At 49.7% G+C, this 16,443-nt stretch overlaps 1 protein-coding gene across 1 annotated transcript; it reads right to left on the reverse strand.

Annotated features, from left to right (window-relative positions):
- Positions 1–3,282: 3,282 nt before the first annotated feature.
- LOC119339977 (uncharacterized protein At1g15400-like) lies at positions 3,283–4,094 on the reverse strand. The gene has a single exon (XM_037611887.1). It carries the CDS (start codon positions 3,963–3,965, stop codon positions 3,537–3,539), a length of 429 nt encoding a protein of 142 aa, XP_037467784.1. The 5' UTR covers positions 3,966–4,094; the 3' UTR covers positions 3,283–3,536.
- Positions 4,095–16,443: the final 12,349 nt, after the last annotated feature.

Consider the following 16,443-nt stretch of genomic DNA (forward strand, 5'->3'; position numbering starts at 1 on the left):
AACAAGTATATTGGTCATATACATTGTCACGTGCGAATCTAGCGGCGAGTGGGCGATGGAGATAAAGAGCACATATGTGCACGTGCTCAGAATAACACCTTCAGCTTGTTGTAAGTTCAACTAAAAAAACTTGTTGCAAGTTTCTTAAAGAAAAGGAAAACACGCTAGGAAAAAACGCTCATGGTTTCCCTGCCTTCTCTTCTTATTTTTAGGTCTGCATCCTTGTTTCCATTGATGAGCTCCTTTTTTTTGAGCGGTTCCATTGATGAGCTGCTTGCCACACCGTAGTTTGATTTCTTATTGGGTTTACAGTGAGCAATAAGCGGATCTCACATTAGCTCCATGGCGTTGGTCTCTTACCTAGAAAAGTAAATGTTTGAGCTAGAAAAACTTTTGGCCCCGCTTATGGCGAAATCCTATTCGACGTGTGTTGCCTCAACTACCGGCGTTATGCACAGGTGAGTGACCGAGCGACGTGAATGGGCCAGCCCATTTTGGGTAGACAGCGTTCATACAACCGCATCCAGTTTCTTTTACCAGTATTCCTGTTTATTGTGGGGTTTTCCCCTTTTTTCATTTTTCTTCTTTCTTTTTAATTTTATTTTTATGTTTTCTATTTTTTTATTTTTCACCTTTTCTTTATTTTTTCAGAAAATGGTCGTATTTTTGGAAAAGAATCAAGAAACCAAAAAGTGTTCATGCTTTTAAAAAAACATAAAAAAATTCAAAAAAATGGTTCTGTTTTCAAATGTTGTTCGTCAATTTAAAACATATTTCCATTTTTCAAAAAAGTTCGGGAATTAAAAACTATTCATGTTTTTTCAAAATTTGTTTGAAATGTTTTTTTAAATGTACACAACTTTTCAAAAAAATGTTTGGGATTACAAAAATTGTTCTGGAACTTAAAACATGTTCGTATTTTAAAAAAATCAGCATTTTTTTCTTCAAAATTTTCACAACTTTTCAAAAACTGTTCACAAATTTTACAGAATAATCATGTTTTTATTTTTTCACCCGTTTCAAAAATTGTTCACAAATTTCCAAAAAAATAATATTTTTTCACCCGTTTCTGATTTTGTTTTGGAGTTAATTTTTTAATAATAATAATCACGTTTCCAAATTTTGTTTTCGAAATTCAAAAATGATCCCATTTCAAAATTATGTTTATGCTTTCAAAAAATGTTCCTGTTTTCCAAAAATGTTTCAAATTTTTAAAACTTATTCACAAATTTGAAAAGTTTCTGCGTTTCGCGCAACACTTAGTTTTTTTTAAATGCATTTAAATTTCCAAAAGTAATTCGGATTTGCGCTGGTGGTTGGTTCTTAAGGTTTTACGCTGCTATATGATCAGTAACACTCGCTAGCTCAATGGTAGTAGCGCATGGTCTTTAGCACGGGATCCTACCGGAGGGCGATTTTTTACTGGAGCTACATTATGCGTTCGCCGCAGAGAGCGGCATATAGGACGTCCCCTGCTCACGCATACAACAAAATTGAAACTGCTGTGCGGACGATGCATGCCGCAGTGGCACGATGGGCAATCCAGCCATCAACTACACTTTGATGGTATGTACGGACGAACTGATGTGCATTTGATCCTTTCCTACACGATCTTTGTACGAGACCAACAACCATTCATATCCAAAACAAGAAGGAAATCAACAGCTCATACCATTTGTCCCAATTTTTATTGTAGGTGTAGGACTGTGTAGCATCATTCGGCACGCAATAAACATCAAATAGGGCTCTGGTGTAATAATGCTAACAAAAACTTGTGCTATCATGCCGGACCAGTAAGTACTCCGTACAGCTCGGAAGTGCCACAAAAGTAGCAGTACTAGTCTACAATCAATCTAGTTGGTAGATTTGAACCAAATTAGGTGACCGGTTCATACCATAATCGATCTTTACATCACGGTCGTCCTAGCATGTGTTTAAAGGGAAAAGGGTGGACAAAGGTTGAGAACAATTGGTGGTCAAACAGATAATTTTCTATCACTAACGAATCGTATGCACGCATTGACCATAAAGGTCGTCACAGTTGAACGATCAAACCAATCAAGGACCAGCATCGGTTGTATGACCAGCAAAAAAGCTGAGATCGAATACTCACCAAATGTTCACCAACCCAACAAAGACTTTTGTTCTTAAATTATGTTATCAAAATTATGAGTAGCAAGGTCAAAATTATGTTATCTACCTAGCATAAGCTTGCCTTTTTTTCATTTTTAAATTCCCAAGTACTTCCTCCATCCTAAATAAGCATATCAACTTTGTATTAATTTTATGGAAAAAACTTTGCATTAATTTTAATACAGTACAAAATTATACGTGTTAAAATTAAGACATTTATTTTAGGACCGAAGGAAGTACAACATAGATATAGAGAGCACGGTAGAAACTCGCGTGCATGGTGCATAGGGCGGAAAAAACGTCGCCAGTCGCCATGCTACACATACCGACGGCAGTGTCGGCTGCATGAATCCAAGGCCTGAGAAGAGAAACCCCGCATGTCAATGTCGGCACCGGTGGCAGGAACGGACGATGGTCCACGTCCAACTCGGCGAGCAGACGGGACCCGGCGACAGAGTTATGAAATGGAGGAGATCATCATGTGGCCGGCCCATGTGGTGTTTCTATTTTCTGCTGGTTGTTACTCGGACCTTCATGTGCCTGTCTTACCCGCGTCACGCGCAATTATGAACGGGATCGATCCTTCTTGATTCTACTTTGTGTGTGCTAGGAAGCACGCCCTTGCAACTTTTTTCTCTCTCCAATCTCCATGATGATTCATGTTTCACCAGTTTGGGCTACGAAAAAGGAAGAGGTCCAGCTAACAGAGTTGCCACCCCGGGATCGGTTTCTTGAGCCAACCGGCGCATGTTCCGGTGACCGGACCGACCCGATAGAACTACGCTCGGCTAACGGAGTTTGGAGCACATGAATTTCATAAGAACGGGCAGTGTGCAAGGCAGAGAAATTTGTAACTCTTTTTTGCCTAGCAAAGTAAATAAACTTGCACGAAGAGATTTACTTCTGGTGAGCCACAAATTTCACCATAACTTGTTTCAAAAAAAAAAAATCACCATAGCGTCGGCACCGCCTCATGGGCCAGAACAGCACACGCAGCGGCAGCACACCTACACATGCGGCCATGCCCAAATGTTTTGCCGCCCAATTGATTGTTTATGGTTGCAACTCCATACATGCAACCCAGCAACAGTGCCAACACCTCACACTCACATGCAAGCAACCAACACCCAGCGGCAGCTGCTCAACAGCTCAAGAAAAGGACGGGAAAAAATTCATGCGCAAGATCAAGAAAGAACATCACAGATCTCAGCAGCTGCTGCTGCTCACGGATCTGAACCCAGAAACTAACCCAAAAAAGAGGAACTAACCTGACACGTATAGACTACGTACGCAGTAACGCAGAGCAGAGTACAATACAAACCAACCAATATCAGTAGTATATCATCATCGTCACTCCAGTATAAACACAGCTCGCATGACATCCACCATGGCCCGATCAACCTTTACACCGCCGACCGTTGCCTCCTCTTCGGCTTGGCGCGGCCTCGGCGCGCCGCGGCTCCCGGGCCGGAGCTGGAGCCGCCGAAGATGGCACAGAGGATGCAGCCGGACACCCTCGGCGACGGAGGGTCCACGTCCGGGGCCACCTCCTTGGTCCGGAACACCTGGGGATCGCGCTCCTCGTCCTTCTTCTGGCCTTGTTGCTCCTTCTTTTTCTGCTGCTGCTGCTTCTTATCATCGCCACCGCGGCGCAGCATCATCCCGACGCCGCCTGTGCTCCGGGAGCGCCGCATCTCCGGTTGGGCTTCATCGGTGCCGCCCTCGCCGGCGGCCTTCGCCTCGGCGCCCTCGGTCAGGAACCGCTCGTCCCACACCAGGCCCGACGAGCCGGACCTTCTGAAAGTGGAGGACGATCTCTGCAACCCTTCCATCTGTATGTACCTATCCGCCTCCCCTCTCCGCGCAACGGACAAGCTTACTTATCTGCAAGCTACGGAGAAGAGAACGCAAGAGGCAGGCAAGGATGTGTCTCTTGAGGGGTTGGTGCTTTGCCTTTGCCTTCTCTTGTGCGTGTGTATATATGTGAACCGAAAGGGACGGCCATTAACGTGCAGACAGGAGAGCAGTCAACAGCCGGTGCCGCTGAAAGCTACCAGGGCCTGTCTCCTCCAATAACCTATTAACAAACCTGTGCAGGGATTAGTGTACGTTCGGTTAAAACAGTACAGGGGCTGTCAGATTAAACTACTATTCTGATCCACATGCCCCGGTAATACTTTTCCATCACAGGCATGTGGAGGAAAGAGAGTCCAACTATGCGCATGAGCAACTGGTAAGCATCACAAACCCACTACAGGGCCAAGACAATTCACAGAGAGCGACCTACACAAATGGATGCACTAGTTGGCGCTGATGTGAACTGTCACTGATGTGTCAACACTCGACGCGGGTCCAGGAAAAATATGTAAGGTGTATGTATGATATGCATCGGCATAAAGATGGAAAAATATGCAAGGTGTATGTATGATATGCGTCGGCATAAAGATGATAAACATAGGTGAGAAAATTGTGCAGCAGGAATCTTACCTTTCATATGAACAGTCGCCACCCGAATTCGGTTAATGGAGAAACAGTACGTCTGAATAAGGAGTGCAGAGGGCCCAAGAGAAATGAAGCAAAGGCAAATAGCAATTGTATTTCGGCTCCGGTCAGCATCAGCGAACAACCAATCATCATTACACGAGGTAGAGTGGTGGAAGGTGGCCGGAAGATTGTCAATAAAGAGATGTATACAATCCACTAGCTAAAGGATATGTATAATCACTAGCTATATCATCAAAGAAAATGACACAGACTGCCAACATATTTCTTCCTCCTCTATATCCGCTCATGTCGTTCTCCCTGGTAGCATTTCTCTGTCACACAAACTCCAGACTCTCCCTCCTTTCCATCATCATTATCTCTCTTGTACCAGAAAAACAAACACACTGCCCCTGTTAACCTCCCTGACGGCCCGACTCCATCTGATGACCCGGCCCCATCCACCAACAGGGCGACGGCTCGGCCCAGCCGCAACAGACGCTGCAACCCACGCTACTGTGGCCCAGAGTGGGTCAGCCGGCCCGGTCCATCTACCTCCACTACTTAAGCTGCCCGGCCTTTCCGTTCCCCTCATCCAATGGATCACGAACGGCGGCGGCGGCAAGAACCCTAGCTATCTTCGATCTCCATTCGTGTAATCGAGTTTGTATCCAAACTAATCGCCACTGAGTAACTATAGATCGATTCCCTCTTGCCAGTACCCTACATCTGGTATCAGTCGCCAGAAATCCTTCCCCCCTCTCGATCTGGCTCATCTCATCGAAACTCGAGGGATTTGCCACGGTCGCCAGATCATCGAAACCATGGATCCATCCGCCAAAGCCTACCTCGACAAGCTCACGGCAACGATGGAGGCCAACACCGCGGTCACCATCCGCCTCGACGATCTCGTCGCATGGCGGCCGGATCTGGAGCGCCGCGTCTCCGATCTGGGCGACGCGGTCGCCGCCCTGCAGCAGGCGCGCCCAACCCCCTCCACCGACACCAGCGGGGGCGCGCCGCCACCCCGCACCACGGCGCCACCGCCCGAGCTGCCCTCTGAGGGCCTGGCGGAAGGCGATGAGGACACCCCTCAAGGGTCTAAGGACCACGGCGACTTCAACCTGCAACGGGGGAGGCCGGCGGTGTCGTTCCAGACGCCGCCGCCCCTCCCGGCCAACGGTCAGATCGAACTCCTATCTTCTCCTTTTGCACACGCTAGTCAGATGCTCGCTGGGTTGGGACAAGCCCATCCATCCATTTCGTTTCCTCAATTTTCGGGCGAGAACCCGAACATGTGGAAGACGATGTGTGAGCAGTATTTTTCCATGTTTGGCACCCACAAAACATTCTGGGTTCCCATGGCCGCCCTCAACTTCTCAGGGGCTGCGGCCATTTGGTTACAATCTGTCCAAAAAAGGCTCGGTAGCTTCAATTGGGAATCCTTTTCGGCCCTGTTGACTACGCGATTCGGCCGTGATGGCCACCAGTTACTCATCCGCCAATTCTACACTATCAAACAAACAACTACTGTAGCGGATTACATTGAGCGTTTTGAATTGATTATTAACCATTTAAGTTCTTATTCAGACTCCATTCACCCATTTTATTTTCTCACCCGTTTTGTGGAAGGATTGCGAGCGGATATCCGAGCGGTGGTCATGGTCCAACGGCCGCCCGATTTGGACACAGCTTGTGCACTGGCGCTACTCCAGGAGGAGGTGGCCGACAACGCACATGCGGAGATGCAGCGTCCCGCGCCCACACGACCACCAGACGTGTCGCCGCGGCCCAGCGTGCCGCTGCCCCTACCTCCTCCACCGGCGCGCGCGGCACCGCCTGCTCCAGCTGCGGATCGCCGCGGCACAGAAGCCGCACGGGCGGACGTCTCCAAACTCAAGGCCCTGCGCAACTATCGACGAGCGTGCGGCCTGTGTTTCAAGTGCGGCGAACGCTGGGGACCCGACCATGTCTGTCCCACGGCCGTCCAACTCCACGTCGTTGAGGAACTCCTGGAGCTGTTCGGCATCGATGTAACCACAGCACCACCGCCACAGGAGGCAGTCCAAGATGAAGTGGTCATGGCCATTTCCAAACCAGCCCTGACGGGGGGCGTCTCAAGCAAGGCGTTCCAGCTGCGAGCGTGGATCCAAGGGCGCGAGGTGTTGATGCTGGTGGACTCCGGCAGCACCACGTCATTCGTCAACGAGCGGCTCGCAGCAACGATCCAAGGAGTCCAGCCTCTTCCAGGCGCATACCAAGTGCGGGTGGCGGACGGCGGAGCTCTCACCTGCTCTGCCAGCGTACCCCAGTGTCAATGGTGCTCCCAAGGCCACCAATTCACCACGGACATGAAGGTGCTGGCTCTCGGCACTTACGACGCGATACTGGGCATGGACTGGCTCGAGGAGCACAGTCCCATGACCGTCGACTAGCGCGCGAAGCTCATCGAGATTCCATCGCCCGAGGGCCCGATCCGTCTCCGCGGGCATGAGGCAACTTCTTCAACTTGCACTGTCATCAACGCTCTTCAACTTCAGCAGCTGTGCAACACAGGGGCTATCACCCATATGGCGCTGATCTACGCAACCACTAGCGAGGACAACGACAATCCGGCCATTCCGTCAGATATCCAAGCAGTTTTGGAAGAATTAGACGATGTGTTCAAAGAGCCTAAGGGATTGCCGCCTCGCTGTGACTGCGATCACAAGATTCCGCTTATTCCAGGGGCGCAACCTGTGAACATCAGGCCTTATAGACACAAGCCCGAGCATAAGAAGGAGATAGATGCTCAAGTTGAGGAGCTGCTCCGCAAGGGTGTCATTCAGAAAAGCAACAGTCCATTCTGCTCCCCTGTGATCCTGGTCAAAAAGAAGGACGGAACATGGCGACTCTGCATCGACTACAGACACCTCAACGCCCTCACCTATGTAGCCAAGTACCCGGTGCCGATCATCGAAGAACTACTGGATGAACTGCATGGTGCAGCCTGGTTCTCCAAACTGGACCTCCGCTCCGGGTACCATCAGATTCGCCTGGCGGAGGGCGAAGAGTACAAGACTGCATTTCAAACGCATTCAGGGCATTACGAGTTCCTCGTGGTCTCTTTTGGACTAGCAGGCGGACCAGCCACATTCAACGGCGCCCTGACCACCACACTCAAGCCAGTCGACCGCAAGTGTGTGCTCCTTTTCTTCGATGACATACTGGTCTTCAGCAAGACTCTTGAAGATCACATCACCCACCTCCGTCAGGTTATGCAGCTGCTGCGTCGTGATCAATGGCACGTGAAGAGGTCCAAGTGTGAATTCGCTCAGCACAGTCTATCATACTTGGGTCATGTCATCAGTAGCGAAGGAGTGTCAACTGACCCAACCAAGATACGCGCCGTGGCAAACTGGGAAACACCAACGGATGTCAAGGCAGTACGCAGTTTCTTGGGGCTTGCAGGGTACTATCGGCGATTCGTCAAGAATTTTGGCGTCATAGCACGACCCCTGTTCAATCTGCTGAAGAAAGGAGCACCTTTCGTGTGGACTCCTGCAACGGATACTGCTTTCCAACTACTGAAGCGACACCTGATCGAAGCTCCTGTGCTCGCTCTGCCCAACTTCACCAACCCGTTTGTGATCGAGACTGATGCCTGCAGTAAGGGAATAGGCGCAATTCTCCAGCAGGGTGGCCATCCGATCGCATACATGAGCAAAGCGTTGAGCCCACGCTACCAAGGCCTCTCGACATATGAGAAGGAGTACCTGGCAGTCATCGTAGCTGTGGACCAATGGCGCCCTTACCTTTAGCATGCAGAGTTCACTATCCTCACCGACCAGCGGAGCTTGATACACTTGACAGAACAACGGCTCACTACACCATGGCAGCAACGAGCCTTCACGAAGCTGTTGGGGCTCCAGTATACCATCAAATACAAGAAAGGGGCAGAGAACACAGCAGCCGATGCCCTGTCAAGGTCCAACACTGAAGAAGTACCGCACACCATCAGCGTGTGTCAACCAGCTTGGCTAGAGGACATTGTCAACAGCTACAATACCAACCCGCAAGCGCAACGCCTCCTGGAGCAACTAGCTGTGCGGGAGGACCCCAAAGGGCGATTTCAGTTGCAGAACGGGCTACTCCGCTTTCGTGGACGCATCTGGCTGGGAGGAACCACAGCAATGCAGCAGCGCATCATCTCAGCTTTCCATGACAGCCCAATGGGGGGCCACTCCGGATTCCCAGTGACCTACCACCGCATCCGCAGGCTATTCGCCTGGCCCAAGATGAAGGCGCATGTGCAGCAGTATGTGCGGTGTTGCCAGGTGTGTCAGCAGGCCAAGCCAGACCGCGTCGCGTCGCCTGGACTGTTAATGCCATTGCCAATTCCCAAAGAATCGTGGGATCTTATCACCATGGACTTCGTGGACGGATTGCCGCAATCAGGTCAATACAACTGCTTGCTTGTGGTGGTCGACAAAAGGACTCGGTTTGCTCATTTCCTTCCCCTGGAGCATCCTTATACAACATCAAAAGTGGCCAACATCTACATGCAACAACTATACAAGCTGCACGGTTTTCCTGGAGCTATCGTATCTGACCATGATCCAGTTTTCACCAGCCACTTTTGGCAGGAGCTGTTTAAGTATGCAGGTACGGAATTGCGCATGAGCACAGCGAACCACCCGCAAACTGACGGCCAAACGGAGCGGGTCAACCAATGCATTGAGACGTATCTCCGCTGCTTCGTTCAAGCGTGCCTGAAGCGCTGGAGCTTTTGGGTACCTCTGGCGCAGTTCTGGTACAACTCATCCCACCACTCAGCCATCGGAATGACACCATTCAAGGCCATGTTTGGGAGAGAACCAAGGCACTGGGGGATCACTGCATCTACATCATCGTCAGTGCCAGTGCTGCAAACCTGGCTTGAAGAACGAGAGGTTATGCAAGATCTCATCCAACAGCAACTCCACCGCGCGCGCCAGATCATGCAGGACCAGGCAAACAAGAAGCGATCCTTTCGCCAGTTCCAGGTCGGTGATCAAGTCTTCCTCAAGTTGCGGCCTTACATCCAAACCTCGGTGGCTCCTCGGGCAAACCACAAGCTCAGCTACAAGTACTACGGTCCGTTCAAGATCATCGGCAAGGTCAACGACGTAGCCTACAAGCTGCAACTCCCTCCTCATGCAACAGTCCACCCAGTCTTCCATGTTTCACAGCTCCGACAAGCTCTGCTACCGGGCACCATAGCATCCACCACTCTGCCATTAGAAGCAGGTGACATGGTGATCCCAATCAAGATCCTCCAGACAAGATGGCGCAAGAAGAACGAGACCATGATCGAGCAAGTCCAAGTCCAATGGTCGGCAGGCGCGACGCTCGACACCACCTGGGAGGACAAGAAGGCGCTTCAAGCTCGCTTCCCCCATGCGGAGGCTTGGGGGCAAGCCTCATCTCAAGGAGGAGGGGATGTTAACCTCCCTGACGGCCCGACTCCATCTGATGACCCGGCCCCATCCACCAACAGGGCAACGGCTCGGCCCAGCCGCAACAGACGCTGCAACCCACGCTACTGTGGCCCAGAGTGGGTCAGCCGGCCCGGTCCATCTACCTCCACTACTTAAGCTGCCCGGCCTCTCCGTTCCCCTCATCCAGTGGATCACGAACGGCGGCGGCGGCAAGAACCCTAGCTATCTTCGATCTCCATTCGTGTAATCGAGTCTGTATCCAAACTAATCGCCACTGAGTAACTATAGATCGATTCCCTCTTGCCAGTACCCTACATCCCCCAGTTGTTACCTCCCCATTCCGTCTTTCCACATGATTTCTTTCTGATGAGTGATAGGCTACTTGATTTCTCCAGCTGCCCCAACACCAAGAAATATGTGGTGTGCGCTCGCTGATACAAGCACATCTGTTATGAATGGTGTGTGCTCATTGAAACCAATCACAACCTGCTATGAATGGTGAAAACTCCAGAACATAACTCATCAGAGTTGCAACTTGCAAGGATTAATAACACCGATAGTAATGGGTGTGTGAAGCTAAATTTGAAGTCCTCGAGTTTTCTGTTAAAGGTGTACAAATATAGTTCTAAAGAAGAAGTGTCAAGAGATGTGCTCAGTAGATACACCTAATTATCTGTACCACCGACAATTGCTGCCTACCATCTGAGCCTGTGATGACCCCATGACCAGTGAAGAGTGAAGACAGCTGAGCTGACTCATCAGTCCAAAGCTCAAAATGCATGTACTTCATTACAGTAGGTGCAAAGATGCATGTACTTGATCTGCTTGATAGTTTGTTAAAATTAGCCTACCAAGATTGCAGAGATTCAACTCAGTTGTGAAAATCAAATACTTCGAGCTGCTGATGCGCAGGCGTTAGCTACGCTGTCAGGACCTTCTTCAAACATCTGGCATTCAATGTCAGACAACTTTATACCAAAGCACTACACCAGAGTACCTAATACTCTAATACTGTTGAAAGTCTTGCATCAAGTGGGTAAAATAACCAGAAAAATTGCTGGCCAATGTCCCACCTCCCACGTAAACCGGACTAGCACATGGGTCGTGTGAAATGCCATGCTTCCACACCAGGAAATTCATCTAACAAGGAAGTGAAAGGATCCATGGTCCTTAGGCCAACTCCACCGCGCGACCCAAAACGGACGTCCGTTTTGTCCGGATTCTGTCCGTTTGGGTAGGGCAATGGGGTCGTGTCCGGGCTTGTCCTGGGATGCGGTGGCCCTGCGCCCAGCGCGCGGCCGCATCCGTTTGCCCCATCTCGTCCGCCAGGGCCTAAAAATGCCCATATTTTCATATGAAAACAAGTTTGCACGTCCAAATATTAATTGTTTGAAAATTAAAATAGTTTTACAACCAAATCGAAATTGCCTTGAATGAACATAAAACGAACCAATACATCTATCGGTTGCCAACATGCTCCCACACGTGCTCAACCAAGTCATTTTGAAGAGCCCTGTGAGTGTGCCAATCACGCAGCTCACGATGGAACTGACAGAACTCATCAAACGTGGCCGGTTCTTGGTGCAGGGGCTCAACATTGTCACCTTGAAAATCAAATCCTTGGTCGAAGATGATGTCATCACGCTCGTCCTCGATGATCATGTTGTGCATGATCACACAAGCAGTCATCACCTCCCAAAGCTTCCTTTCATCCCATGACAGTGCAGGGTATCGAACGATGCCCCATCGAGATTGAAGCACACCAAAAGCACGTTCCACATCCTTTCTAGCACTCTCTTGCATTTGGGCAAATCTCTTTCTCTTCTCACCTTGGGGCTTCGAGATTGTCTTCACAAAAGTTGACCACTGAGGATATATTTGTACATCCTTTCTAGCACATCTGTTATGAATGGTGTGTGCTCATTGAAACCAATCACAACCTGCTATGAATGGTGAAAACTCCAGAACATAACTCATCAGAGTTGCAACCTGCAAGGATTAATAACACCGATAGTAATGGGTGTGTGAAGCTAAATTTGAAGTCCTCGAGTTTTCTGTTAAAGGTGTACAAATATAGTTCTAAAGAAGAAGTGTCAAGAGATGTGCTCAGTAGATACACCTAATTATCTGTACCACCGACAATTGCTGCCTACCATCTGAGCCTGTGATGACCCCATGACCAGTGAAGAGTGAAGACAGCTGAGCTGACTCATCAGTCCAAAGCTCAAAATGCATGTACTTCATTACAGTAGGTGCAAAGATGCATGTACTTGATCTGCTTGATAGTTTGTTAAAATTAGCCTACCAAGATTGCAGAGATTCAACTCAGTTGTGAAAATCAAATACTTCAAGCTGCTGATGCGCAGGCGTTAGCTACGCTGTCAGGACCTTCTTCAAACATCTGGCATTCAATGTCAGACAACTTTATACCAAAGCACTACACCAGAGTACCTAATACTCTAATACTGTTGAAAGTCTTGCATCAAGTGGGTAAAATAACCAGAAAAATTGCTGGCCAATGTCCCACCTCCCACGTAAACCGGACTAGCACATGGGTCGTGTGAAATGCCATGCTTCCACACCAGGAAATTCATCTAACAAGGAAGTGAAAGGATCCATGGTCCTTAGGCCAACTCCACCGCGCGACCCAAAACGGACGTCCGTTTTGTCCGGATTCTGTCCGTTTGGGTAGGGCAATGGGGTCGTGTCCGGGCCTGTCCTGGGATGCGGTGGCCGTACGCCCAGCGCGCGGCCGCATCCGTTTGCCCCATCTCGTCCGCCAGGGCCTAAAAATGACCATATTTTCATATGAAAACAAGTTTGCACGTCCAAATATTAATTGTTTGAAAATTAAAATAGTTTTACAACCAAATCGAAATTGCCTTGAATGAACATAAAACGAACCAATACATCTATCGATTGCCAACATGCTCCCACACGTGCTCAACCAAGTCATTTTGAAGAGCCCTGTGAGTGTGCCAATCACGCAGCTCACGATGGAACTGACAGAACTCATCAAACGTGGCCGGTTCTTGGTGCAGGGGCTCAACATTGTCACCTTGAAAATCAAATCCTTGGTCGAAGATGTTGTCATCACGCTCGTCCTCGACGATCATGTTGTGCATGATCACACAAGCAGTCATCACCTCCCAAAGCTTCCTTTCATCCCATGACGGTGCAGGGTATCGAACGATGCCCCATCGAGATTGAAGCACACCAAAAGCACGTTCCACATCCTTTCTAGCACTCTCTTGCATTTGGGCAAATCTCTTTCTCTTCTCACCTTGGGGCTTCGAGATTGTCTTCACAAAAGTTGACCACTGAGGATATATTTGTACATCCTTTCTAGCACATCTGTTATGAATGGTGTGTGCTCATTGAAACCAATCACAACCTGCTATGAATGGTGAAAACTCCAGAACATAACTCATCAGAGTTGCAACTTGCAAGGATTAATAACACCGATAGTAATGGGTGTGTGAAGCTAAATTTGAAGTCCTCGAGTTTTCTGTTAAAGGTGTACAAATATAGTTCTAAAGAAGAAGTGTCAAGAGATGTGCTCAGTAGATACACCTAATTATCTGTACCACCGACAATTGCTGCCTACCATCTGAGCCTGTGATGACCCCATGACCAGTGAAGAGTGAAGACAGCTGAGCTGACTCATCAGTCCAAAGCTCAAAATGCATGTACTTCATTACAGTAGGTGCAAAGATGCATGTACTTGATCTGCTTGATAGTTTGTTAAAATTAGCCTACCAAGATTGCAGAGATTCAACTCAGTTGTGAAAATCAAATACTTCAAGCTGCTGATGCGCAGGCGTTAGCTACGCTGTCAGGACCTTCTTCAAACATCTGGCATTCAATGTCAGACAACTTTATACCAAAGCACTACACCAGAGTACCTAATACTCTAATACTGTTGAAAGTCTTGCATCAAGTGGGTAAAATAACCAGAAAAATTGCTGGCCAATGTCCCACCTCCCACGTAAACCGGACTAGCACATGGGTCGTGTGAAATGCCATGCTTCCACACCAGGAAATTCATCTAACAAGGAAGTGAAAGGATCCATGGTCCTTAGGCCAACTCCACCGCGCGACCCAAAACGGACGTCCGTTTTGTCCGGATTCTGTCCGTTTGGGTAGGGCAATGGGGTCGTTTCCGGGCCTGTCCTGGGATGCGGTGGCCATGCGCCCAGCGCGCGGCCGCATCCGTTTGCCCCATCTCGTCCGCCAGGGCCTAAAAATGCCCATATTTTCATATGAAAACAAGTTTGCACGTCCAAATATTAATTGTTTGAAAATTAAAATAGTTTTACAACCAAATCGAAATTGCCTTGAATGAACATAAAACGAACCAATACATCTATCGGTTGCCAACATGCTCCCACACGTGCTCAACCAAGTCATTTTGAAGAGCCCTGTGAGTGTGCCAATCACGCAGCTCACGATGGAACTGACAGAACTCATCAAACATGGCCGGTTCTTGGTGCAGGGGCTCAACATTGTCACCTTGAAAATCAAATCCTTGGTCGAAGATGATGTCATCACGCTCGTCCACGACAATCATGTTGTGCATGATCACACAAGCAGTCATCACCTCCCAAAGCTTCCTTTCATCCCATGACAGTGCAGGGTATCGAACGATGCCCCATCGAGATTGAAGCACACCAAAAGCACGTTCCACATCCTTTCTAGCACTCTCTTGCATTTGGGCAAATCTCTTTCTCTTCTCACCTTGGGGCTTCAAGATTGTCTTCACAAAAGTTGACCACTGAGGATATATACCATCAGCTAGATAGTATCCTTTGTTGTACTGGTGGCCGTTGATCTCAAAGTTGACAGGTGGGGAGCGGCCTTCTGCAAGCCTCGCGAAGACTGGAGAACGTTGCAGCACGTTGATATCATTGTGAGAACCTGCCATGCCGAAGAAAGAATGCCATATCCAGAGATCCTGCGATGCCACCGCTTCTAATATGACAGTGCACTCGCCTACATGCCCCTTGTACTGGCCCTGCCAAGCAAATGGACAGTTCTTCCACTCCCAGTGCATACACTCTATGCTGCCAAGCATGCCTGGAAAGCCTCTAGCTGCGTTGGTCGCCAACAATCTCTCTGTATCAACGGCAGTTGGCTGCCTCAAGTACTCTGGACCAAACACCTCGATCACAGCCTGACAGAACTTGTATATTGACATCAGACATGTTGTCTCGCTCATACGCACGTACTCATCCACCAAATCGCCTGGAATTCCATAGGCAAGCATGCGGACGGCCGCGGTGCATTTCTGGTAAGAGGAGAACCCAAGCTTGCCAAGGGCATCCGTCTTGCACTCGAAGTATGGGTCATGAGCAACCACTCCCTCTCGGATACGATTGAACACATGCCTTCCCATTCGAAAACGGCGTCGGAATTTATCCGACTTGAAGAGCGGTTTGTTGGAAAAGTAATCGGCATAGAGCAGGGCGTGGCCTCTCTCCCTGTTGCCGTTCAGGTTGGGAGCACAGCCAGGGACTGACCCCCTGTACCGAGGAAGCTGTCGTTGAATGTGGTCGTGAACGACCAGTGCAGCCACCACAAGATCATCATCCGACGACGAATCGTCCGATGAACAAAGGAAGTGATGGAAGAAGAACTCGTCTCCATTGTCCATACCTTTGTGGGAAAAATGTCGAACACCTTGCGGTCGTGGTGGCGAAGAGGCCGCGATGATCACCTCGACGCAGCAGGGGTGGTTGTCGGCCGGCTACTGGCCGCTCTGGAGCCGTCGGAAGCTGTCGCGGCCGCCGTGGTAATCGCCGGCGGGCGTGTCTCCTCTGCCACCGGCAAAGACGGTGACGGCCAAATCTCCTCCGACCGACGGCTAAAACTATGGCGAAAACGGCGAAAGCGCGGGCGTGATGGCGGCCACGTGGTTTGGTATGGACGGCCGGGGAGATGCGCGGTGAGGAGGCGGCCGAAGAATAGCTGCGGCGCCGGCGGCGGGGCGAGGCGGGAGAGAGAGGGTCGAAGCGTTGGGAGGGAGGGACTGCTAGTGTCCCCGGCAGGCGGGCCGCGGGGGGACAAGGGCGTGCGTCCCGGCCGGCCGCGCGCGTCCGTTTCACCCCAAACCGAGCGCAACTTTGGGCCGGGGATGGGTCGAAAACGGACGGATTCCGGACATTTGTCCGTTTGAGGCCGCGCGTTGGGCCGCGCTATTCGTCCGTTTTACCCCAAACGGACGCGCCCGGACAAGATGGAGTCGCGCGGTGGAGTTGGCCTTAGTCCTTACCATAAGTCAAATCGGTGTCCGGTCAACAGAGCATGAACCAACTGCCACTGAAATGAATAGACAAAATGGTGGTCCATAGTGAAGCCAATAAAAATGGGA

Source organism: Triticum dicoccoides, chromosome 7B (genome assembly GCF_002162155.2).
Source record: "Triticum dicoccoides isolate Atlit2015 ecotype Zavitan chromosome 7B, WEW_v2.0, whole genome shotgun sequence".
NCBI lineage: Eukaryota > Viridiplantae > Streptophyta > Magnoliopsida > Poales > Poaceae > Triticum > Triticum dicoccoides.